The sequence below is a fragment of the Dermacentor variabilis genome, chromosome 7 (genome assembly GCF_050947875.1).
Source record: "Dermacentor variabilis isolate Ectoservices chromosome 7, ASM5094787v1, whole genome shotgun sequence".
In the NCBI taxonomy this organism is placed as follows: domain Eukaryota; kingdom Metazoa; phylum Arthropoda; class Arachnida; order Ixodida; family Ixodidae; genus Dermacentor; species Dermacentor variabilis.
The window spans coordinates 128,712,479-128,739,236 of record NC_134574.1 but is presented as its reverse complement, the minus strand read 5'-3'; the positions used below and the strand labels follow the sequence as shown (position 1 = coordinate 128,739,236).

General features: G+C 45.2%; 1 protein-coding gene across 1 annotated transcript in view; it reads right to left on the bottom strand.

The window, feature by feature from the left end:
* The window catches only part of Dcr-1 (Endoribonuclease Dcr-1), a 54,422-nt gene continuing 27,664 nt past the window's right edge, over positions 1–26,758 (bottom strand). The window contains exons 11-20 of the mRNA XM_075699237.1: positions 26,312–26,491; positions 23,589–23,805; positions 21,623–21,774; positions 20,134–20,258; positions 19,020–19,280; positions 16,440–16,722; positions 10,383–12,479; positions 7,138–7,303; positions 3,362–3,437; positions 1–2,931 (exon numbers count right to left, since the gene is read on the bottom strand). Of these exons, the coding sequence (XP_075555352.1) occupies positions 2,748–2,931; positions 3,362–3,437; positions 7,138–7,303; positions 10,383–12,479; positions 16,440–16,722; positions 19,020–19,280; positions 20,134–20,258; positions 21,623–21,774; positions 23,589–23,805; positions 26,312–26,491 (3,741 nt within the window). The 3' untranslated portion in view covers positions 1–2,747. The remainder of the gene's footprint in view (positions 2,932–3,361; positions 3,438–7,137; positions 7,304–10,382; positions 12,480–16,439; positions 16,723–19,019; positions 19,281–20,133; positions 20,259–21,622; positions 21,775–23,588; positions 23,806–26,311; positions 26,492–26,758) is intronic.

Below are 26,758 nucleotides of genomic sequence, written 5' to 3'. Positions count from 1 at the left end.
TATAGAAAGAATTTCTGTTTATTCCATTTATGCACTTCTTTCATGCGCTCTATGAACCTCATTTTCACCACGCAACGCAGGCGCACATCAAAAGAACCTGTGCAGTTAATGGCTGTGGCTCATGCAAACCTATGTACAAACACAACCACGGCTAAAAAACAAACAATGCAAAAACGACACCAATATCATGCAAGTTCCTTCACTTCCTTTTATAGAAATCTGGCAATACAATGCTAGAGTCTGAAATGAAAAGCAGGCACAACCAAAGAAGATGCTTTATTTGCAGAGCCACAGTAGTGGGTTGCACCCTTGAGAGTGACCATTCAACCTTAAATCAAAAATTTCGCTATTAAAATACACATTAAACACAGTAATACTATCACCGTGTAAATGCAGACAGTTTGAATAACACTTGAATTAAATTGACTTTTGGAAGCACAATTCTCATTTAGGGCCTCAAATTTCTTGTACTGCTGAAAATAACTTCAAAGAAATTCAAGCACCATGTTCAAAACTCGATACCCAAGAACAGAGACCTATTAGAGTGTTCAAAATGAACAAATGTGATACATTAGTTTACAGCTTACACAGAATTCTAGCATCAGCTTGTCATTTTTGCAAAAGTCCTATTCACAAATATTTCGGGCCAGTTTACAAGTTATCAGTTTCCTAGATTTACAATTTGCCGATGATAAGTCTGCAAATTCTCCATGTTGTAGATTGTACAGTTTCTGTTGCCTAGTTAATCAGTTATAAACTTGATGCTTCCTTAGCTTTTACATTTCATGATTTTTATGGCAACTTTCTAGACCGAAATACGGAAGAAAAAGAAAACGCTACTTCAAAGGATCGGTAGATTTAAACCTCCTTCTCTAAATGCAACAAAGTGCATCAAAATCAAGCCAGTGAATGGCGAGCATAATCCATCAAAGATGGGAGCTCCTGCAATAAAGTTTGCTCTAAAATACACTAATTTACACAACAAATACTCGGATGATTACTGTTGCAAAGTGACTCAGAGGTAGCTAAAACTAAGCTAAACAAACTAACTAAGCTAAAACAAACAAAAAGAAACACTTTCCCACAGTTTGTGTGCAGGTAAAAAAAAAAAGCAAACAATCATAGTTACCAAAGATATGTCACCCAGCATTAGTTGAAAAGTTACGGATCGCATCAGCACCAAATACGTTGCAAGAAGGTCTTCATGTTGGTACGGTATGACTGAAGTTCACTAATAGTGGCAACTTGTCTTGCAAACACGCAAAAAGAAAGAAAAATAAATGCCACTGACTTGCGCAGAGACTAGACCAAGAAGACTAAGAGTGAATTCCACTGGTCGACGTGGAGCAGACTTTTCCTTTTTTTCTTTTGTGATTCGAAGTGGATTTATATTTTTAACTGTTTGTTTTTATTAAACTTGCTCCATGGTGCATTGGTGAGCTATCGGTGCAACAGGAGTACTGCCCAGCAGATGTGCCTCCTGCTTCACTGTTGAGGTATGGGTGCAAACGAAGCGCTTCGTGGTGTATCTCTCTCCTGCTTTCCATTAGGGTGTGGCTGCACCCTAATGGAGAGCAGTATGCAGTTCCCACCTGAGATCTCTGGATCTGCGAAGTTACAGTGCGGTCTAGGCGCCCGTTTGAGGATTTTGGTAGTGCCCGAGAATCGACCAATGGAATTCGTTACGAGTGAACTGACTGCGCAACCGTCAACCTGCACCGTGCAAACAGCCAAGAGAAAGCTTTAAAGTGTGCTAGGTTGATTTACAGGGTGCAAGAGAAAATTCGTGCCTTTTACTTCTAGTGGCTGTAACACTTCACGAAAGGAGCAACACTGCTCCAATGACCAGCTATTCCGCACGTACGCAGAACGGCACGCCACACATCACAACGCTTACCAAAACAGGCCGTGACGCGGTCACGTTGCAAAATACAACAAACACATTTATTGCCGCGCATATTTCTTGCTGCATTAGTGTGCTTTTGTAGTAAGTGTACACTTGGCAATGGTAATACACGCTAAGAAAGATTAAAAAGTGAAATGTCTCAAAAGCATGGCAGAACTCGCAGGAGACACAAAGTTCTAGCAAACGAAAAACATTGCGGGTTTGCCTTCACATGCAAGAGTCTTCATTCTAGAGAATCACAGAGAAAAGCGTAGCTTCAGTTCGATCACGTTAGCAACCTCCGGCAAGGCATATTCAGGTTCGGGGGTCCCTCGCTTTTGGCAGGCGATTTGCAAAAATGCATCAGTATGAGCCGGTAGAGGGAACGGTTCCCACCGGCTTCCCCGACAATGACCTTGACGGGCAGTAAAGAATGCATTCATAAATACCGTACGGAGAGTTCAAACACTTCCAAGTCACAAAACCTTGCCTACGAGCAACGTCCAGTGTTCCACGTCCACAGTACCTTTTGCTGTATGAACGACTAGCCGTGCTGAAGAATTGACGGCCGCATACTCCGAACTCCCTGTGAAACACAAGCAGATGAACGCCGCCTGGTTTTCTCAGCACCAATGTTTGGCTAGATGGAGTGCAGAGAATTTGCAAAAAATGGCGGTGGAAGGCGATGATCCAAGCTCTGATCCACGGCAAAAAGAAGAAAAATAATAATAATAAAATAATAATAATAAAAAGCAACACAGGCACCAGAATTAGATGGCACACGGGGATGAAAATGAGGCAAAGCAAGGTACAGGCAGGAGTCTGATTGAGAGTGCGCCAGCAGACGACACATGCACGGCACCTAGAAGGTGCCGTGCATGTTGGTGCTGCCGCCTTCTTGCCGCATGCGCTTGAGTGCCCGCAGCGCCCTCTTGGCGGCTGTGCACTTGGCGATGCGCTTGTTGCGGCCGACGCCGACGAAGCGGCCCTTGCCGAAGACCTCCACTCGGATCCGCACCTTGCCGTTGAGGGTCATCTCAGCACGCCTGCAGTGAATAAGCGTTTGTTTCAACACTACGGATCAACTGCCTTCTTGGCAATTGCAGGTGTTACCAGCGCAATTGTCTAATGAAAACCCTTCTGCATTTTGCATGTGTACGAAAAACACCTTGCCATTGAGGGTCACCTCAGCACGCCTGCAGTGAATAAGCGTTCGTTTCAATATGACTGAACTGCCATCTTTGTGATTGCAGGTATTAACAGCGTGATTGTCTAGTGAAAACCTTTCTGCATTTTGCATGTGCACGAAGAGAAAAATCGGATCAAAACTGTAGCTTCCTCCCAATGCCTCCACTAGATTCTCCATGGTTCAGTTCAATGAGACAGAACTCCCAGTCCCTTTAAATAAACAACCGTAGCCAGTGTTTACTTGCTGACTAGCCAATCAGAATAAACTGGCATGGTGTTGGTACTCACTCGAACTTGGCAGTCTGAGGTTCCAGCTCCAGAAGTTCCCTGATTGGGGACTTTGGCACGTGCGTGCTGAAATACTCTGGAACGAGAAGCAACAGGAAATGCATTCCGTTATCCTTTTGTGCAGAAACAAACAACTGCATATTTAGGGCATGCTCTTTGAAATAAAAAACAAAGCATGCTTAACTATGGATGTTAAAGAACCAGTGTATATCTTAATAAATGTGCAGTCGGGAACTGTCTCAAAAATGGGGACATGAAAATATTTGTTTCTCAAGCGAACCTAATATAGCGAGGGATCGAGCTAAAGCTTGTTAAATATGGAATTAAACTCTTCATCCACGCTGGGTCTTGGAGGAGGTGGGAGGGTTGCTTTCTGCATATCTTGTGGGTAAACTTTGGTCTGAATTTTGTGATCAAGCAGACAATATAATTTACACTAATTTACACAAAAAATATCTATCCAGGAAGGCCACGGCTGGCCACAGGCATTGAAAGGGCAGCCTTTACTGCCGTGAAAGTATGGATATACTGCTATATGCTCATAGTACTAGAGACATGACTATGTACAGTAGATCACATTCATTGTTTTCTCCATGTTTTTTTTCTAAGTGGAGCTTTCCTTGCCTACTTCTCCTGGGTTTGGCACATCTTGTGTCTGGACTAGCAAAAATTATCAATTAAAAAAAGAAGGCATGCATCCAGTGCTGAGTTTCAAATCCAGTGCCCCAGCCCGGCAGCTCGATTCTCTACCCCTTAGGCCACAGACGCATGCCTAAAAAAGCAACATAACATCCTTACTAGCTCCCTTTGTGCAAGCTAGCACTTTGAGATGCTTGGCATGTGAGTCACATCACATAGCAACAATTTACTTAAACTCTTTCCTTACCACCAGAGATTGTTTATTTTTCGTGTTTTTACGCTTTACCATTTTATTCCAAGAAGCATTATTCGCAACATATGTTACGATACATATTACTGTAGCTTAATCGTTGGTATTTTGAATTAAAGCAGAAATAACTTCTCAGAAGGGTTTTGAGAACTCTTAAGTAAACTTTTTAAGAAGTACCTCAAGATGCATGAATAAACAGAATAAACTGCGATTTTATTGAAAGTGTTGAGAGAAAAAATAAATCGGAAATACGAAAAATGTCATGTTCCTTGCTCCTGCATTCCAACTGCTCAAAGTTAGACTAGACGAAAAAAAAAATAAATGTATCCACATTTGGCAGCATAAATATTGGCCACAGTGATTCCCATGTTACGCAGGAAAACTGCAACATTGCAACTGTGAAATGAAAACAGGTATGTGCCAGTTGTGCAGGGAGCATTTGTTCTGACTCCTGTCACGAAGTGCTTGGTTACATTCTCTCTGCATTCTTTTCAGCTCTTGAATGCAGTGGTCGCCATGTCGAGGAACATACACTTCATAAGACTCGATTATCGTGCTCAATCGGCTTCTCTCAGTAATCAACCTGGCCTTGCGTCCACCTTGAACTTACACTGCAGGCTTCACATGGTTTCTACGGCATTTCTAGTAATGAATTAGGACACTTGTACAAGCTGTGCTTAAACAGTAAACAGTCAGACTGCTACTGAAGCTTGTGTGGAAGGGTGGTCAGTAATTGACTGCATGCCCCCTAGCGACTGAACACTCCACACGCAGTGTGGAAATGCCAGCAGATAAAAGCTGCGAAAAAAATTTTTAAGTAGCTTTAGATACTAGTAGAACATCATAATCTAGACATGCACTCATCAGCATGTGTTGATATTTGAGGCATTGTTAGGGCAGCTAGCCATCTAAGCAAAAAATCAGACAACCCAGCAAACCCTCCTATGTCTTCACTGCTGCTGTCCTCTCAAAATTATTTACCCGAGCCAACCAAAAGTGCACATTTTGCATTGCTGGATTTGGGAAGTGCGAGAAGCACCGGAGGCCAGTTTGAACAATACCTCCTGTTCAATTTTTATATATTGAGACTCCCCAATGTGCCGAATGTTTCCAAAGCTGATGAAAAGTAAAAGCGCAGTTTTCATTTCAAATGGTGCATAGCACTGTTTGTGAAGATTTACAATGTAAATGTTTGACAACATGTTGAAATGCTGCTGATTGAATTGATTGAATTCCAATGTCCCAGTAAGGAAAGAGCTAATGCGTTAATCCTCATGGTTACAGATTAACATTGCAAGTAATGAAGAACAGCAAAAATAATCTAACACGGGCATTAAAGGTTTGGCGGCACATTGGCAGTACATTGGCAGCACATTGGAAGGAGTGTGGCTCCAATATTGCTAGCAGCAACAGAAATAGGCTCACAAGAGAGATAACAGCAGCAGCTGAAATAGAGCGCTACAATACATTACGCGCCAGTACTCCCTCACCATCGTTATCAAGAAGGAGCTACAATTTTGCCAAGTCACATGTGGAAGCCATGTAACACAGACAAAGATCTCTTGTTCATTTGTTTGCTAGTTCTGCCTGTATAATTAGCACATGCAATTCTTGAATCAGGGCTTTCAGGCTGCTTTTGTAATTACGTGCTGTAAAATTGTACACTATCATGGCTGCAACAGTTTATAAATTGAACTTGGGGCATATTCATGGCTAATAAATTTCACGAATTCATGTTTGGGCCGTACAACTTATTTGGGCCGCCAAAAAGTCATATTTTTTTTCATTTCTGACTTTTTGAAACAGTGCAGTCTGTTCAGCCCTCTACGTGGCACTTCAGTCACACACGTTTTTCGTGCATCGCTTCCGGTCCGAGAGATCCATTGGTGAGGCTGCACCCGCAATCAAGCCAGCAAAATAATCTTTAATGCAATTAGCATTCTTTGGTTACCTTACCCAATTTCCAGTTTGCTTGTATCTAACCTCTTTCATACTAACTTGGGTCACTGGGTTAGTGCCACTGGGTATATGACACTCTTCAATGACCAAAAAAAGAAAAAGAAAGAAAGAAAGAAAAATGTCTTTAAAGTTAACCTTGTATACAGGTTGTTTCAGCGAACACTCTCAAACTTTTTAAAACATTGCCTGTGGCAGGTAGCTCAATCCTAGTTTGAGGTGGTCTACTCGAAGCGCCGGACACTACTAGCACAACAAACTGAAACGCAAGATAAACTAATTAGCTTTTTAACTAATTGCCTTATGGCACAAGTTGCAATTCACAAATTCTAGTCGTGGAGTTTGCAAAGTGCGTCCACTCGGAATAATTTTACAGGATAACACCAGTTTCGAGATATTAATTCCCAAACTTTGTGGAGAAATGCACTGGCGTTCCAGTTACTTGTGTGCTTCAATGCATAAAACGACATTTTGCTAACAAATTAACTCTAACGCCAATGCGGTTCTCCACAAAGTGAGGTCGGGTGGGAGCAGGACATGGCATCGTTACGACACTCGCTCTAGCTCGCTCGATCACCTTATATGTTGCTAGTTGTAGTTATGGCCGATGTAGTAGCAGCATTACAGATGAACGATTTAGCCGGAGCAAGCGTCCAAACGTTGCAATGTCCTGCCCCCACGTGACCACATACTGTGTCATGATGTCACAGCACAGTATCCTCCTGGGAATTGAAACCCAAACTGGCTGCAGAAAAGCTATTATATTAAATTATTGACAGCACTTCAAGGTTCCCCGCTACATTTTCTTGAGTTTAGAAGTCTAGAACTTTCATTTAACACCAGAAAATGAATAGTCGAAAATATAGTGTCAGTAGCCCTTTAAGAACTGGAGTAAACGACTTCATGGTGCAAAGAGTTCCAGCACACGCACCAATTTCGGGCTTCATCATGGCGTAGTACACCTGCCAGACGGTGTCCAGGGACATGTTGGAGTCGAGGAAGATGGCGCCGGCCACCGATTCAAAGATGTCGCCCAGGGCCTTGGGCACTTCCACCTCCTCCGCCTCCTCGCACTCTTCTTCCTCTAAGTAGTACTCCTGTGGAGAGAGAGAGGCGCTTGCCTGATGTGCTTGGAAGGAAGCAGGGATGACAAAAGAAGCGTGACATGGACATAGCCAAAACAACTTGCTTTTCTTGGAGTGCCACGACGGGTTAAAGGGAGACTAGAGGAAAGTATTAAGTTGAGCCTGACTGAAAGACTGAGCTTATGCGATAACGAATTATGCAATAACGAATTCATCGCTCGTAGCAAGAAGAGAGTTTGCGCAAGCGAGAAAATGACGAAAATGGAAAACCAGAGTGGTGCCACCTGTCATGGAGTATGGAACCTCTCTTGTGTGACGCATGATGTGACGTCACGACACCGGGCGACAGGTGGTTTGAGGAACGCCGCCAATGCACATTGGGAGAGAAGTGCCTGATCCGCTGGTAGCAGCAGAGGTGGCGATGTGGAGATTATGCCACGGCCTCAGTTTTGGCGTGGGCGATTCAAATTGAGGAGTGGCAGCAAAACTTTCAGTGGAAGTTTTCTATGTGACAAATTCGTAAATTGGCATCCAGAAAACAATGATAGGCTTCTGGATAGATAGGTCAGATAGGTCATTGAATTAACTCATCAACTTAATATTTTCCTTTTGTGTCCCATTAAATTCGATAGGTTGTCAGTTCTTGCTGGTATTCTTCTACAGTGCACTGACTTGCTCTAGCTACGCTTGCATCTGTGGAGTATAAAGTAGCAACAGGGTCACGAGTGTTCACAACTGTTGAAAGTAGTGCTTTTGTGTGTGTCTATGTGCCTTCTTTACGTCTACCCAGTTTGCGCTTCTTTACTTGTCTTTATGGAATACCACTACCAACATGCCCTACTGCCACCTTTACGAGAGAAGTAGGCATGTGGGAATATTGAATAATGCCCGATTCGACTTGGTCTTCGAATCAAATAGTCAGTATTTGTAAATACAAATATTTTTCAAATAATTTAACAATTCTCTAGTGTGTGTAATCAAACATAAAATTGGAGGGAAAATGTAATAAATTTCATCCTGGGGCCCATAGTAGACATAAAACGCAAGTTACATATGGCAGAGCCAGGCTTTCCTTTCTAAACCGCTATCATAAACACTCTCTGAAGAATTGCAGGTATGCAAGCAAACTGTCTATCTGTTCCAAATGCTCCATTTGGACTCTTATAAAGCAGTGCTTTATAACAGACAATTTTACCACAAAAACTTGCTAAAATTGTGAATACTAGCACTTGAACAAGATTTTAATAGTATTAATGGTTCAAAAGACTATCTTTTATGAGAAAACTATTTGAGAGGTATTTGATATTCAGTTAGTTTCTGGTACATTCGAGTTTACAAATCCGTAACTCTGTGCCAAAGATAGATATCGCAGTTCAGTAAGCTGCATCTTTTAGAGCATCTCAAGGGGACAATTTTGATACATGAATTGACAGCTTATCTCAAGCTGCTACAACGATTATGAGGGTTTTGCAAAAGTCCTACTCAGAAATTAGTGGTGTATTTCAGAGCAGTGTATAATACATCAATTTTGTCTGCTTTAAATGCAGTATGAGGTGCAGTTTACAGAATTGTGACATCCTTTTCTTTTTTATTACCAAGTTATAAGTTGTAAAGTTGACACTTCAGCTTTCTGAAATTTTGCAATTTGAAAAATTTTCTAAAAGAACTTGTGGCGCAAACTGAAAATCCACTTCCTAGAGTTACTGATTCTAACTTTCCCCTTTAAATAAAACAAACCTCATCAAATTGATGCAGTGGTTGCCGAAAAAAATTATTCTCCCATTGTCACGTGTGTATTTAGATAAAAGCTTCCAAGCTAAAGCTTTCTTTTAATTGTGCATTTATTGAGAAAGCATAAGAAAGGTGCATATCGCAGTTTGTTACCATGTGCTAGGGTTCTCACAATGATGAAAGGTAAAAAAGGCAAAAGGAAATTCAAATAGGAAATGAAACGAAACACATATACTGTCTTTAAAAAAAAGCAGTTTCTGACATCATTATAAAGGAGTTGCACCAAAATTTCCCCTTTTACACAGAAGCACTGGCAATCAAGATGACTGTTAGAATTTAGCACCGATAGCGAAATCGTGGCAGAGCGGCTCAGAACATCCGTGGGTGCTGGTCGGAGAGTGCAGCTACTAGCTTCGAACAAGCCTGTTCCCGCATCTCCCGATTATCTAAGAGACCCCACGCAAGTCTCAGTTGGTTGCTAGCAAAGCATCAATGTCACTGTGATGCAATTACCTGCCAGTGACAATTCAAGCACTCAGTTTTGGCGCAAAACGGAACTGGAAGTGGATCTCGAAATCTCAAAAATTTGCAATGGTGCAAAGAGGCTTTGTCGGAGAATTTGACTCTATGACATTGTTCCTCATAGCAGGATCTCATGTAGACTGCATATAGTGGCATCAAACAGCCTGCTCAGGTGTACAATAATTACAGAAACTGATGCAGAACAAAGCAAAAAGATTGTGGAAAGAGGGTGCTCCAGAGATCATGAAGGTTGTAGGAATGGGGGCCTATCTATTTACAGCACAGTCCATTCTTAAAGGGAACACCTAGCTGCTAATAAATACAGTATAACTGAAACGCCTCTACTTTATCGAAAGGAAAAAAAAAAAAAGAAAAAAGGAATGGCTGAGAGGGCACATTAGGCTTACAGCTATGCAATGAAACAGTCTGCATGCCTAAATTCCACAATCAAGCTGTAATCAGCAGCTAAATAATAACTACATGCGTCCTTTAAAAGCGGATCACACTGCACATTAAAATAGCAGAGACGTGCCTTCTGCACTTTCCATGGAAGCATACCAATGGGAGAGTTCTTCCATTTCCTTGTTTTCCTGCATTCACTTGCAGGCACAAAAGGCTTAGGATGAGCTGTTGATTACCACCAGCAAATGTTCAAGAACATGTGCAACCTCTCGGTGATGTTAGTGCCAAAAATGCATAGCAATTCAGACAGATGGAGCACTTGTACCTGCCACTGTTGGCAATTCAACATTCTGTAATGGTGTCAACAACTCACACATGAAATACCAGCAGAATGTTTTTCTGCAGACAAAAGCACTGCAGCCGTAAGAGGACTTACCTCATGGTATCCAAGCCCGTTGTTCAGTCTCTTCATCTCAACAAACCTCTGAATGACTGCAAACAGACCCGGTGACACATTCTTGAAGTAGCGATGGAAGTCATACTTCACTGCCAGCGAGGCAAAGAAAGTGTTGTTCACGAGCGCTGACCGCAGGTCAGTCAATGTGCCTGGCGAGTGGCGCTGGGGGTCATCATAGAGGTGCCGGGTTATTAAGTAGTCCAACACTGCATCACCCAAGAACTCAAGCCGCTGATAACAGTCTGTGAGTCGGTTGTAGTGATATGACGCGTGAGTGAAGGCCTGGAGGAGATAGGCACGGTCCCGAAACCGATAACCGATGCGTGCCTCGAACGCATCGTAGCCAGAGAGAAGCTCATCTAGCTGCGGTCCCGCGTCGGGCACAACAAGCGGTGGCTCTAGCGTACCGTAGAGCATGACACCAAAGTTTGGCAGCGTCTCCGCGGTGCAGTTTTTGGGAAGCACATCGAGTCCCAACCAAGACATGAAGAGGAGGGTTGCGTGAGGTCCGCATGACACGAGGTAGGCACCAATCAACGCTTCGACACAGTCCGCAATGCTCTTGTCAGGAATGCTGTGCTGTGTCAGGAGGTTGTACGGCACGTAGGGCGCGGTGTCGAGGGTCTGCTCGTCGGCTAGGACCTCGTCGAGGTTTCGGACCTTGTTGGATCGCTCGGCGAGGGTCTGCCGGATCTGTGCCTCATCCATCTGGGTGAGTCCAGTGAGGGCTGCAATGTTCCAGTGGCCTGCCGGGAGGCCCGATTCGATGAGAGCCCTCTCGAGTCCAGGAGGCACAATGTAGCCGGGAGGAAGCCAGTTGTCGCTGGGCTCAAACTTGGTGGCCACCATCAGACCGCCAAGACTGCGAGCCCGGCCGAGTCGGTAGAGGTTGAGATTGCTGATCTGGCGGCTCCGTAGGTGGGACAGCTTGCCCTCGTGCACGCTGGGATACGTGCAGTAGAGGTGGGCTGTCACGGCGTACTTGAGAAAAGAGTCGCCCACCGTTTCGAGACGTTCCAAATTTATGCCATCGTTGGCGTTGGACATCGTCAGTGCCTGGAGCAGAATGCTGGGGCTCGGGCCACAGTGACTGTCGAGATCGGGCCGCTCGTCGAAGCGAGCCTGTGACGCGTCTCCGCCTCCGAGCTTGATGGAGTCCCTGTCCGGCAAGAGCTCGCCAAATGGTAGCACACTCCCTTCCGGTGCCTTTGGGGCCTCCCCTCCAATGGTGGCAGCTCCACCGTCACGGACTGCTGGTGCCAGAGGCTCATCTTTCTTCAGGGGCCGGTCGTCTTCGTACTCCGCAATAAGCTTTAGTGCCTCCGAGACTTTGCGAAAGGACTTGTAGATTGTTTTCTGAGCAGCAAGTTTCGCTTCGTCTTCGTTGCATCTCCAAACTTCCAGTTTCTTGACGCACTCCTCCCTGAGTGCCGCGACCTTCTCTTCGACAAAAGGATCGACCTCTCGTTGTTCTTCCTCTGGCTCCTCCACGAAAGCATTCACGGACTTGCTGCGCTGGTCCTTGCTGCAGTGTGATAACCAGTCCAACTGTTCCTCGGGCCTTTTCTCGTCGTCTTTGTTCTCCGACTTGTCACTGATTTTGAGCAAGTGGCCTTCATCTTCGTTGCCGCCGGCCTCAGACGGAGACTGGTTCCACTCGGATCGTGAGAAGTCAAGCTCAGGATCTTCCTCGTCCTCGTCAAAGCTGTCCCAGATGTCGTCGTCACGGCACGAGGCCAAGTCTAGCGACAAGCCCTGCATGTTGAACACTCCAGGTGCTGAGATGTAGCCCAGTCCCGGCATGTCCAAGGTGACGAATGAGCTGTCCTCCATGTCCGTGTCCCACTCAGAGTCCCAGCCCTCGGCTTCGAAGTTACTCGGAGATCCGTAGCGGATCCGAGGAACCGGTGTGGGCTCGCCTGGTAGTTTGGGAAGCGGTTTCCAGTCGAAGTTGGGGCCTTTGGGTCCACCGAGGTTCAGCGCGCTGACCTCAGCGTCAGCTAGCTGGTCGAGTTGGTCATCGTCCGGAATGTGGACTTTGCTTGGATCGAACGTGTCGATGACGAGTTCCTGGTCCTGAAAAAAGCAACAAATATGAAACCATTAGAATGTGAACACAGAGCTCAAGTTTACATGGAAAATGGCTAAGGAATTAGTTTGTAACAATGGGTTTCTACTAGAACTAACCTTGGAAGTATTAGCCAGCGCCGCCACTCACAAACCTTGGCGGCGTAGTTCTAGTAGTAAAACATAAAATACCTAAGAAAGTGGATGGGAAAACAGCACCGCAGTAGTTTAGTTGGTTAGAGAATCGCACACGCAATGCGAAGACGTGGGATCATTCCCAATCTGTGGCAAGTTGTTTTTTCATCCACTTTCATTGCATTAATTTATCATTTTTTAATTCAATTATTTAGTACAAGTAATTTCCCCTATGTTGTCTTTGGTATCTTTGTTTGTTGGCTTCTTACGATATGATTAACAAAAATCAGACTCCTTGGTTAACCCCCTTTCTTCTCGTTCACACACACACACACACACACACACACACACACACACACACACACACACACACACACACGCACACGCACGCACACACACACACGTAATTGGGCCCCTCGGTTAAGCCACTTTCTTCTCGTTTATTACATAACGAGAGTCTTGAATCCGGAAACATTGATGCTTTCAGGTAGCATGCGTGGGTTTATTGACCAGTTGCCTCCACCCAAAGAGATCACAAACTCGTGATGCCTGCAGCAGAAAGGATGTTCCACATCCACTGCCAAGGTTTGTTAGTGGTGGCACTGGCTAACACTCCCAGGCTTCTAGTAGGAAGCACAAATACCCAAGAAAGTGGATGGGGGAATGGCGCCGTGGTAGCTCAATTGGTAGAGCATCACATGCGTAATACGAAGATATGGGATCGTTCTCCACCTGCGGCAAGTTGTTCTTTCATCCAGATTCACTTTCATTAATTTATCCATTTCTTTAATTCATTTAGTAAAGTACAAATACTTTCCTCTATGTTTTCCTTGGTGTCAATGTTTGTTGGCTTCTTCTGATATTCTTAAGAAAAATTGGGCCCCTCGGTTAGGCCCCTTTCTTCTCGTTTATATATATATATATATATATATATATATATATATATATATATATATATATATATATATATATATATATTTGCACTATGCCTCTGCTGTACGTTAACCTCGGTGTTGAACGTGTGACCTTGTGCTTAGCAGCAGAATGCCACAGCCATTACGACACTACAGTGGACAAGCGAACAAAAGTCGTAAACAAGATTTCAGACTGCCACTTGAAAGAAATCTTTTAAAGAGACACTAAAGAGAAACGCTAAATCATTCAAGACATCTACAGCGCTCCTTCAAAGCTTTATTTTGATTAATTCTGCAGCAACAGGTTGATCATTTGAATAAAAAAATGAAGGTCAATGTTTAATTTCCTGAATTTCACACTGCAACCTCAGCCCTGGTACGTCGGTATGACGTCACAAACTTCACAGTACATAATATCTTTAGATAAAAAAAAAAAGTTAAATACTATATATGTGCAGTTTTAACATGGTTCATCGTTGAACACATGAATAATATAGCCTAAATAATGTATTTAGAAATGTAATAAAGGCCACACAACTAATTTTTTACGCTTTAAGTTGGTTTTGACACAGTCGGGGCTTGTATTTCGAAACACCCCATTTCGTCTCGCTCTTTAATCGTGCATTGCATGAAGGGAGCAATCCTAGCAAAATCAGCGAGGCGTAGCCCAGCCACGTGCAGACCAATGACAAAAAGCCAGAAAAATCAAAAATTAAGTGGGCCATTAAAAAATTACAGTCCCAGGGACATGCGGCCATAGCGAAAGCAGGGCGTACCATGCGAGTGCCTACAAGCAAACTCAGTGGTGGCCCGCCTGTTAGGCAAACAAAGTGTGCGAGAAACTCGCAGTAACCAACCATTAGATCACTAGAGGTTCTATCAGTTCTCGTTCATCACCTTGCAAATGGAGACGCACGTATGACAGTATCACCGGGTGGTGAATGCCAACCTCCAAAAAAAGTTATCACAATCTCATGGAAGAGCCATGCGGGCTAGCCTGTCATGCCAACAGTTTGAGAGGTAAGAAATGAGATAAAAATCAGTTTTCTTTCCAAACTCATAATTCGGAACAGTACTCGGGACAGTGCCAGTTCAAAAGTGTGGGAGCACAGGTGCGAGCATGTGTAAAGTGAACTAGGCGAAGCTGTAATATAGTCGACTTCCATTAATTCGACTCTGGTTAATTGAATTTTTCAGTAAATTCGATCCTGACCGAAGGTCCCGGCCGGTTTCCATGGAGCCAAACTTTCGTTATTTCGATCCTAAAATTGGCCCTTGCCGAATAACTCGAACTTGACCACTCAGCAAGCATGTGCCTGATTCCTATGGTGACCCAACAAGAGACTCCTTTTGGTGGCAGCATCTGCCTCGGCAAAGCTTAGGGAACAGTGTATGTGTTGAACCATCACCTTCTTTACTTTTTCAATGCCAGCACAATCACTCGATCCCTAACAGGAGCCATTGGTGCACCTTAGTGCAGGGAGTTGCAGTGATGCGACACTACCCAGATGGTACGACTGCTTGCATCACGTGCTTGCGTCACATGTGCGTCTGAGCACGTGCTGCTGCCATTCAGGTGGAGGAGTGGTAAACACTCTGTCCCTGTGTCTGCCAGGTTATGCCGCATCTGTCAGTGTTGCTCCGACTTCCACTGTGAGGCGCCACCCGGATGGTACTCTCCCCCGTGACCGTAAAGCAGGTGCAAACGCTAGACGATGGGGAAGAGTAGGAAAGGACGATAGGAGAGGGTGGTGAACGGTCGAATCTGGCTAGCATTGAAAAAAATAGAGGAGGCGCTAATTGAACACACATCCTTTTCTGTCGAAGACGCCTATTTTCGGCCTGCCCTAGGAGGATTTTCAAGCAATAACCGTAGCTCGCAATGCCTGATCACGATATATACCTGATTCTAATGTGCACCTGTTATTTTTTTCAAGAAAGGTGAGCCGAAAATTGCTTGCGCGGTGCAACTGGACGTAAAACGAAAACCAGCTTTGTGACGTTCAAATGCTTCACCGCATACCAAGGCTGCATTGCGGCAAAGCCGACTTCAAAGAACTGCGCGGCGAACCTCACTTTAGGAAACCGGTTACCAATGTGCAACCGATATTAGACTCTAGCCCATCTTTCTTGAGAACAAATCAGGCGCACGTTACATTTCTGCACTGTTTAGGAGCTTTAATGTCATTTCTAAGTTTTCTGCTTCTTATGCATAAAAAGTGTGCACATTTCATTTGGGGATGCGTTAGAATAAGGCAAATACTGCCAACTGAATCAGTGGTTTGTTTTGGCATCCTCCCTGCATCTTGCTTAATTTGGCATCGGTCTCGTCAGGGTTGAATTGATGGAAGTTGATTGCACTCCCAAACTACCGCAGTGAAGCGTAAAATCAGTTTTGGCAGAAGCACATTAAGAACTTTTTTTCTAGAAGCCACGGAAGGTTGCAGCACCTCCAGTGCTATGCTAGGCGGTGTTCCATTTCAAAAAGGTTAATTTTTTTAAACATTTGGTTGCCGCCATACATGTACGGTTGCAAACATTTTGGATTTGTTTTGTGTTGCCATATATGTATCATGGTGACCCTCAAAGGGTTAGAGGAATGATGCGCTCGAATGTGCATATTGTTGCAGTGGGGATACGTAGGTGGCGTTAGTTGTTTTGTTACACAATTCCGCAGTCATTAATCAACACATCTGTAGTGGCATAGATGAACATGACGAGTGTCTCAAAGAGCTATACCAGTCGGCGTTCCATGATGAGTGCACCCTGCAACTTGGTTGTGTGAGAGCATGAGCTTTTTGCATCGGCGCCTTTGTAAAGGTGGCGAAAGTGCACCCTCAGACTATGAAATGGGGTGAAAGAGCCAGAGAAAGGTACTTGCTTTAAAGGGTGCTTTCAGAGATGCCAACGTCACCCTTACCTGCTGGAACATAGGCGGCTGGTAGGGCTGGGGCGCACGCCACGCGTTCATCGCTGGCGGCGGCGAGATGCAGACCGGCTGGATGCCCGTGCGCTCCATCAGCTCAGCAGCCCGCTCTTCTTCGGCCTTGGCGGCCTCCTGGGCCTTTTGCAGCACGTCGGCCAGGGTCCAGCCAAAGTCCAGCGTGGGCCACTTGAAGCCCTTGGGGAGCTCCAGCCGACCCACTTGCACCTCGCGAGCCACCGTCAGCCGCAGCTGCTCGGCCAGCAGCAGCGAGTTCATCCTGCAGTGTGGGGCGTCAACACGGATACTTTTTGTTGTCTCACTTTGCTCTTAAAGGGACACTAAAGGCAAATTATAAGTTGATGTGGACTGTTTAAATATCGTTCCAGAAACCTCTCAATGCTTGTTTTGTGCCACGAAAGGACTTAGTTTACGAGAAAATAGCATCTGAAATGTGCGAATACCTTTTTCAAAATTTAAATCTCTCGCAGCCCAACTGGGGGAGTGGTCACGTTGAATACGCCATCACCAACCTTCGCAGCTTTCGGTGAGTAAAATGGCGCCCGACAGACGGCGGCACTGAGCCAAGACAGACAGGTGGATTCGCCGGTGCAGCTGCTTTTTGGTCAAGTGGCGTACACTGTTCGGGCATCCCGCAGCACAACATGGAAGTTGAATTCTCTGCTGCTTGGAGTTTGTGCAAGTTTCGCGAGCCAGCAAAACCAGCGCAGCACTATGCGATAACGGAACTTCTGAAACGCGAAAGCGTGGGCAGTGCAGGGTCAAGCGAAAACGAAACCTTTCGACTGGCCGCGTCGTTGTGAAGGTTAGTTTCAATGAGTTCTTTTTTCTAAAAAACTAAATAGAACTCGATAAGCAGCATTTTATTTCATCTTATTATACAATACAATAATGCTTTTTGCAACAAGTGGTTGAATGCTAGTCACAGAATTTAACTGAGGAGTGCTTTTATCATCGGGCAAGTGCTTGAATGTCCCGGGGGAGTCTCTAATCATGTCCTGCCTTTAGCTCAGTTTCTCGATTATTAAGACCCTCTTCGGGATAATATTGATGCCTTAGAGATTATTGAGAAGTAATCTATCACTATAGCTTGACTTTATATTTGCCTTTAGTGTCCCTTTAAGGCATGTTGCAAATATCGATAGAAATTTTGCCATTCTTCCACTGAACAGGGTGTGGAACAGGGTCTGATCTTGGGTGTGTTCCAATTCTGTTCAAAATTAAGAGGAAGCTTTAGCTTGTGAATTCTTATCTAAATATATGGAAACGAAGAAATTGTTTTTCTCTGCAACTGCTCACCGACTTCAATTAAGTTTTCTGCATTTGAAAGAAGTTAAAGTCTAGTAAAGTATAAAGTGAATTTGCAATTTATGCCTTCAATTTCGGAGAAAAATTATAAACTGCGAAATTAAAAGGCAACAACTTAAGTACCACAGCATAGACTGCTTATAGCATAAGCCGCCGCAGTCACGAATATCCAGACTATAAGTGGTACCACATTATAACCAAAACAATATTTTCCGAAGACTGCATATGTGCAAAACATGCATGCCAAGCACCTACATGTATTATTATGTAAACCGCATTATTTTCGTCTCGTGTGGCTGCACTATAAATGGCTGACCACATGGAGCTGGGATACGTGTCTCGCAAAGCAGATACATAAGCACGTGTGCCTCCAAGGTGCACATGGAAGGGAAGGGCAAACTGCCACACGGTATGCACACAATGGAGAGGAGCGCTTCGTAGCACGGAGCACAGTGTTGCTAGATCACCTTCGGGGTAAACTTTTATGTTTCAGATTTCAGGCAATCGTGACTGAGAAATCTGATCCCTATTGGATCCCTATTGGGCTCAATTGCAATCGAAAGCGCCTCGTGTGAAGCCTGTACAAATTATGAGCACTTGCCTATTATGGCAGCCTTGGGCATCCACATTTCTCACCATCTCGGCCCACGAGTGCCTCGTCACATGCTTATTCTTATGCTGCTTGCACATCGCCGGCCAAAGTGCAGGCCGAGCCTCAACGCAGGTGACCAGCATTTCATTGGTGATAGTGTCCATCGTCTTTGTGCGACACGGAACCAGCGATGACTCCCAACATCTCAGCACAATTGCGAAACCCCAACAACCTGTTTCAAAACTCGTGCAGAAGTTTACATGCCGGCCACGTCATGTCAATGCAGAAGCTATTTCTGTCGCGTACAATCAAAATCATGCTCAAAATAAAGCACTGCCTACGCACACGCGGCCTGCATGCCTCCCGTCTCAGACGGGTACGACAGGCGCGCAAGGCCTCACAAATGTGTTTAATTGAATCGTGACTGAGCATCCACTTGGCTTGGTCGCTTTTGCAGCCAAACGCACTGCGCGTTTCTGGAGCCCTTTTAACCCTCCATGTATCGGCTGTGCAAGCATGTCGATACCGTGACAGTCCGGCAGTGCCGGCTTGTGCGTCAGTTCAATTACCACTGCAATAAAAGTAAAATGACCACGTGTGGCAATACAATAGAAGGAGACATAGCAATAAACACCACGGGGAAGCACACGACCGACCTGTAGAGGATGCAGGGCAAGCACACAGCCTTGCGCCACAGCGACGCCGGGAACGGGTGGATGGCACACAGTTCGGGCACCAGGATCTGCTTTTGCTGCAGGCTCTCGCGTTTAGCCCGCTTCGTCTGCTCCGACGAAGTGGGCAGCGTCACACCCTTGCGGTTCACGTAGCGAGGCGTCAGCAGGTTGAGCCGTGCCGACGTGTGGTCCACGTCTAGCAGCGGCTGCCGACCGTCCACCACCCGGATCTGGTACTTCTCCCTGCACGGTGGAGCAGGGCGATCACGCAAGCTCAAAGTTCGAGGGGTATCAAGTTTGGAAGTACAGTCAAATCTCGAGATAACTAAGCTGCACTTGCAGCGAAAAACTTTCTTAAATTGCAAATTTCATTCTTTTGAGGTTTTAAAGTTTCAACACTCAAGACAACTTCACGATTTCCCAAAGCATTCCTGGAAGATAGTATCTTGTCAGTAAAAATTTATTAACAAATTGCAAGAAACTCGGGTAATAATAGTGTGGTTATGAGCGTCAGCGTGTGCGGTGCAGATTGTGCTGAGAGCAATGTATCAATGTGGTTCACAGCATCCGAGATTTGCGTGTGTTGCATCGCGGGGCACCTTACATCTGGGACATTATGCCTGACTATGCTTGGTGCCCGCAGCCGTCATCAGATGGCGCCCACAAATTAAGCAAAAGTGTAAAAGGATATGAATATTGTGATATTGGATGTGAACTTGTGATAATTTCACGAGAACTTATTCTTGGCCTCGTTGGTGCTTACTAAAGGACATGTTTATATTACTAAAGAGACAAAGCACATACAGGAAGAAAAATGACGACATGATCGGTAACTTACAACTTGTTTACCAGGTACACAAAACAGGAATACTATGTATACAAGTAGATGACACGTGCAGAGTAGAATGTAGAAGTGACAACACAATCAATGGCTATAGGGGCATTCAGGAGTTCAAAGTTCAGTACTTGAAATCTCCCCTATTGTCCAAGTCAATAGCCGACAACGAATGCAGTTGTGACCTCAAAACTGTGGTCTCAAATGTGAACATTCCAAGAGCGCCTTTACACTCATAAAGATGTGGTAGTAGAACCTTGCCTGTAGTATGCGTCGAACGTATCGAAGCCTGCGTCTGGAAAGTCGCTGAGTGGGTTCAGGTCGTGGCAGATCTCGGCCACATAGAAGAACTGGGGCTTGTCCAGGTTGCGGTACCAAGGTGTCACCTACGGGAGTTCCAAGAGAAAACATACGAGGGGTTCTGTAGAGTTGTATACTAACACTAGATTCCTTCGGCATAACGTAACCTAGACAGCCACCAAGAGATGGCTTCTACTACTAATGGCGACACTAGATGTTGAAGCACCACTCTCCACCTATGCGGCAAAGCACACAAATGCCGTGAAGGCAGTTTTGGTTTTGCATGCGACTGCACCGCGCAGGCAATTTTCGCTCCATATTTTGTGGGGAAAAAGAAAAAGAAAGGGCACGCATTAGAATTGAGTAAATATCCTAATCAGACATTGCGAGTTACTGCTGTCGATTAAAAACATCCTTAGGGTAGGCAGAAGATCGGCGTTTTCGGCGGGAGATTTTGACGCATTCACTGTACCCTAAGCTTCGCTGAGACAGACGCTGCCGCCAAAAGTGTCGCTGTTGGGATCGCCATAGAAGCCAGGCGCATGTGTGCTGACGGAGACGTTCGGCCCAGATCGAATTAATCGGACTCGAATTAACAGAAGTTGGCTGTAATAACAAGAGGAAACAAGAGCACTGAATACATTTTCTTCTGCACTCATAGGTGTCATCTACAGGAATGGAGTGAGTCGGTATATATTTCAGTAAACGAAAACTGAAACTGGTTTGCAGAAACAAGGACTACAGTAAATTGTTTAGGGTACTTCGATGTTTGCCAGTACCTTTGTTTAACCCTTTATGGACGTCTGCTGCCTACAGGCGACATACCAGAATTTTTTTTTTCTTAGTGAGTTTCGGTGTCGAGTACAAAGTTTCTAACTAAATGTCTTGAACCAACACTGAACGACAGACAGCTAGCGTCATTTGTTGGTTGTTTTGGGCATGCAACGCATTTTCTTTTGAAAGCACAGGTAACAGACTGATGCATGATCTCCGGCTTCAGTGGTATAACACATTAAAGCAAATGAAATGTACATTTGTGGATCACATATGACGAGAGCTGTCTGTACAAATTCCAAACGAAGCCATAGGTGGGCTAGGGTGAAGCCCACCTCCAGTTTTCTGCCTGGTGTATCCGCCATATTACTGAAGAAGTTCCCTTGATTACGCCTACCCTCAATGCGTTTTGCACATTTAAACAGAAAATAACTTTTCAGGTATTTATGCACCTTGTCCTTAAAGGGTTAACACAAGAGAGAGAGAGAATACAAGTCAAAAATGTCATGTGTGCTCCTCTAAATCAAAACAGAACTAGAACACAGCCTTTTTCAAGCCATGAATGTGACCTTCTGGGTCTGAAATCACAGCACTGGGCTAGTTAAAGGAAGGCAGGCTTTCTTTCTTTTTTGTCACACTGGACCACGGAGGAAGAGAGGTGCGATCAAACACTCACCACAGTGTCGAGGTAGTCTTCTTCCTTGAACACAAAAAGCTCGCGTTCTTCCTCGGGCACTCGGCGCGGCATGAACTTCTCTTCCTCGCAAATGCGCTCGACGAACTGCCAGTCGATGGTTGATGAGCCTGGCTGGTTGTCTGCTGTTTGCGCTGTGAGTGGCACAAGAGAGTAGCAGCTTGGCTTGAGCCCATCGCAGCCCAACCTGTATCATGTTTGCTTTCCTCCACACTAAGCGTGCCTGCTAACCCGTAAACATTAAAATTCGCAAAAAACACTCACAGACACGACACAAAGGAGATGGGGTGAGGACAGGGAGCTGCATGCATTATTGTTTGTTTGCCCAAAGCACGCACATTTTGCAGGATACATATGCATTTTATTTATGATTATTTATGCTTAGACACAGCACAAAAAGAGCAGCAAGCTAGGCACAGCAGAGACTTAAAAGCAATACAGTGTATTAGATCACAGTGGCTTTTTGAGCAACTTTGCCTTTGCCGATTTAGACTGCTTTAGGAAGTTGTCTGAATAAAGTTGCTCAAGCATTGGCAGCACACGCTGGCGTCAGCGCAGCACGCCCGACCGCGGTTGGTGCCGACAGTAAAGAGTCCTCAAATTGGGAGACCCGTGGCAAGTTAGCACAACGGAATTGCAGGAGTGAATACTGAACTCGCGTATTCGATGCAATCAGCGTGCCTTCTGGTGAATAATCAGACAGACCTTCACAAATGCTCTCATGCTTTCTATACACGCTGCTGTTGTAGTTCCCTCTGTCCGTGTCATGTTAATCGTGTTGATCTGCGTCGTCGACCTGAATGAACCTTGTAATGACTGAAATCACACGCCGTGGGAATGCTGCGCATGCCAGGGCACCGACCACAGTCTGATCATTCACCGAAGGTACCGACATGCAAAAAATTGAATATTCGAGAAACCGAATATTAGATATTCTATTCATGATTCAAATGAATCAAACGTTCCCTATTCAATTTAAAATTCAATATTCGAGTATTCACACACCCCAACATTAAAACATTTTCGTGAACAGTCTATCTTTCACAGAACTTGATGTAGCAATCACAAGATCACAGAACAGGCCCCAAAAAATTTACTACGAATTTGGGAGAGTTGGCAGGTACGCTTTAGCAACAGATGCATGGTCTTCTGGAAGATGCTGAATGTTGCAGACTGCTTGTGTGCCCCAAATACTGTTAGCAATTCATAATAACCTAAACAGCTAGAATGCACAACAAAGGCTCGAAACGGAGCCCGTGTTACAATGAATGACGCTAGTTTCATAACTGCTAACCATGCTGGTTATTATAGCATTTACTGTTTTGCTTCCGCGATTTGTGGGCAGAAGTCTGCCCAGCAAACTACAGTAAATCCTCTTTAATTCGACCCCAGTTCGACCCACACCAGTTGATTTGGACAACTCTCAGAGCTTGGCAAGCGTGGAGTGCCATAAAAGAGCAAAAGCAGCGCTAGTGTCCAACCAAAACGAAGCGGCGGAGTCCGGATCGCAATAGTTGTCAGCCAAAATTGTATGTGAACGGCGGGAAAGCGAGAAGACTTTGTGCCTATTTGTTCCCTCATTATTGCGTTTGAACAATGATGTGAACTTACACTGTGAATGGCAACCCTTAGCAGACTCATTTCAGGGCATAACGTTGCGAGTTGGACACGTCTACGCAGCATCACCCAATGGATAGCCCAAAGGCTTACATCCTGTTCTGCCTTGCTGTGTGCGTCTTGTTCACCTGTCATGCACTGCACTTTGGGATGGTGTAGCACTGAATGCCGCAGATTTTACATTTCTTAAGCTTTCGTGAAAGCTGGTGCTCATGCAAAGCAACTGCTAGCAAAGCCTTGCAAGGTTAAACCTTCCTGCAGACGTCCTCCTCACCCTCCCGAGTTGATTACAGACTGAACGATGCCTTGTGCGCATAATTAAGCACCTCACCGGCATTGATGGGCACCACCAGAAAGGAGCATGCGTCGCCCTCGGGGTTGAAGGTCATTGGATACTTCTCGAGCCGCAGAACGTTGGTAAATGTGTATCGGTGGAAGGTCGTGAGGTCACGGACCTGCTTTGTAGACAGCGGGCCAATGTCTGAGCTCACGTGTTCCAGCTCCACCGTCACCTCGCCCGACCGCGTGAACACCGGGAAGCTGCAGATCTGCCAAGGGGAAAACGCGAATGGAAGAACAGATGCAAAACAAGAGCATTAAGCATTTACTTTGAACAAGTACCATGCTTTTCGCACAGAAAACCAACATTTTTCAAATGGAACAAGCTCTGCCTGCAAACAGTTGTTGCAGCACCTGATCATGCTTCCCCTGCTGCGCTTCAGCAATAGCTGTGCAGCAAGTCTTAGAGTATCGTGTCAACAACAGTTTAGGTTATGAACGTGTGTTGCACTAAATTGCAGGCCTGCGATTTCATCAATGTGCCCACCTTGTGTAGCATTTGAAACAGCAGCACTTATAGGTTTGTATTTTACGAGTACATACGATATGGGTTTCATCCTTGTTAAATATGTTAAAACATAGTAAATTTTTTTGTGTGTGAGATCTCATGCCATGTGACTTGTAATGGTGAATTGTGATCTCCTTATGCATGTGCGTGTTTGTCTCTATTCATGTGCGTGTTTGTCTCTATTAACCGTTTCAGGTGCTAACTGTTTCTGTTCACTTAAAACTGACCACAACCACATTTCCTACATATTCAGAATTATAAAAAACGTACAGCTATGAAATAGATTAACAATTTTCCATCCTTTGGTGTGTTTTGTCATGTTTAAAAAATGTAGACTCCATGCGAAAACTCATACGGAACATTCAAATAGGAAAACAAACTATTTCCTGCCTAGCAGGCCTGAAAAGCACCTATCCAGTCATGCAAAAGTTGCGCCTGGTACTCACACTGAGTAAAAATACCCAACCGTCTACATTTCCATTTATGTTACAAAGCAACTTGCACTTGCTATTCAAACTTGCAGCACAATTCCAAGCAGAAGTGTTTTAAAATGTATGTGACACATTTTTAAATTCCATTACTTTCATCAGTGTCATTGCTGTTGATGCACAACCTTGGCATACACAACTGTGTACACAGCGCCTCAAACGGGTTAATCTACTTCTTTGCACATCATGTACAAGCGCCTATGTATTTGCAGCCATCACGTAGCCACCAGCCATCTCGCCTCACCCAACCTTTGCACTTGCCAAAGATTACCTCAAAGATAGGGCACGAGGGGCCAATGGCAGGGCTAGAAGAGGGTACGTGTGCTTACGTAGCGGCCCTAGCACGCACTTAATCAAGGTACTGCACACTCATCTCCTCCCTTTCCACCTTGTGGGAGCTTTATCATGTGACCTCCGACATTAAGGGCGTATCAAGCCACAATCCTTCTCATCTTACCCTCACATGCATCCCCTCGCACTCGCAGCGTACAGCGTGTGAGGCGTGATAGGATCTTATCACACTTGCACTTTAGAACCTCATGCTGATGCCAACTGCCTAAATTTGCCTGGAGTGTCCATATATTTGGTCCATATAATTGATATTTCAATCTTAAGCATACAGAATGCATTCTGTTTGTTAGTGGCATAGGTGAGCGCTAAAAGCACAGCACCTTCACTGCACTCAACAAAAAAGAAAGCTATAAAATGGTGCGAATCACAACATACAGACGGAAAAAGAAACGTGCTAGTACAGTCGAACTTACTTATAGCAATATTCAAATGACATGAAAATTCCATTGTTATAGCCGATACCTGTTATAAGCGGGTTGCTTGAAGAAAAAAAATCAGAATGGGGGATGGCGTAGCTACTCTGAGGAAACTACAAGGGCGGGGAGGCCAGTTCTCCCCATCACCTTCCTCCATCCGGCTACGGATTGTGTTGACTCATTTAGCTGTTTAACTCTGCTTCCTGCATGCTCCGATTGCATGTTGTTAACAAGCTGCGACTGTCAGCGTTCAAAAATGGCACTGCTATAACAACAGCAAAAAGGGGTCATGGGCGGCAAGTTCTGCCGAAGCATCGCTCTGGTGGCCCCAAAAGGCACCTTTTAAAAAATGCGGGAAGGTTGCCGCAGCAGCATCTGAGCTTGAGAAATCAAAAAGAAACACTGGGACGTGATAGCCACAAGCATCTTGCCACATACTTCCCACTGGCTTGCATGAGAAAACCGCATGTCTATCAGCCTTGCTTGCTTTACGCCCGAACAGAGGCCCGGGCGGGCGCATGCGGCCGCCCAGGCCGCTGTATAGAATGCAGCCCCCCTCCCTACCCTCCCCCTGGAGCCTTGCGTGTGACTTAAGACGCTGCACTTCCTCCCAACTTCCCTCCCTTGTGTGCGCAAGATTGAGCTGCGATCGCCAGCTTACCCTCGCCTGCGTTCGCTCGTACATACAGCATACACCGTGCAGCAACGATTTTGTCGCCCCTTGAACTTTATACGGAACCGCACAGCGACAGAAGAAATACGCCTGGACTGTCCATGTAATTGCTATCGCAATAAAAAGAAAAAGAAACCTGTGTGCGATCTGTATTAGTCCTGATTACAGAGTAGAAATCATGCAACTCAAAGCAGACATGCCAAGGCCACAAGTGTGCCAGAAATGCGTTCCACGAGGCAGCAGCTTCCCAAGCATAGGGAACAGACAAACTAGACGTACCAGTGGGATCCGCCTGGAGGTGACCAGTCCGAAGCCTCGTGTGGTGTCGGCCGGGTCATGGATTTTGCGGCCACGCGTGTTCTGCTCCTCTGGAATGGGGCAGGTGAGCTTCATGCCGAAAGCGTACAGGTGGAACTCATCGTTTTCGTCCACCCGCTTGCCCTTGAGCACCTCGGACACCTGGCATGGAGAGGTGAGCGACAGGGGAAGTCAACCGTGAGCAAATGAAAAGGTGCGCACTGTACCCTATCACTTGATGTCTTTGCTTGAACGTTTGCTACAAGCACGGTGACTGGCTCTTAGCAGTGGCTCTGGATGGGGTTTTGCCTAATACACGTGCTTGTGACTCTGGCCTCGTCGCCCACTCCCTCTAATTACCATGACTAAATGACCCTGCTGTTTCGTGCTTCCTTACCAGAGTTTGCTCGGGATAGGCATAGCACTGCA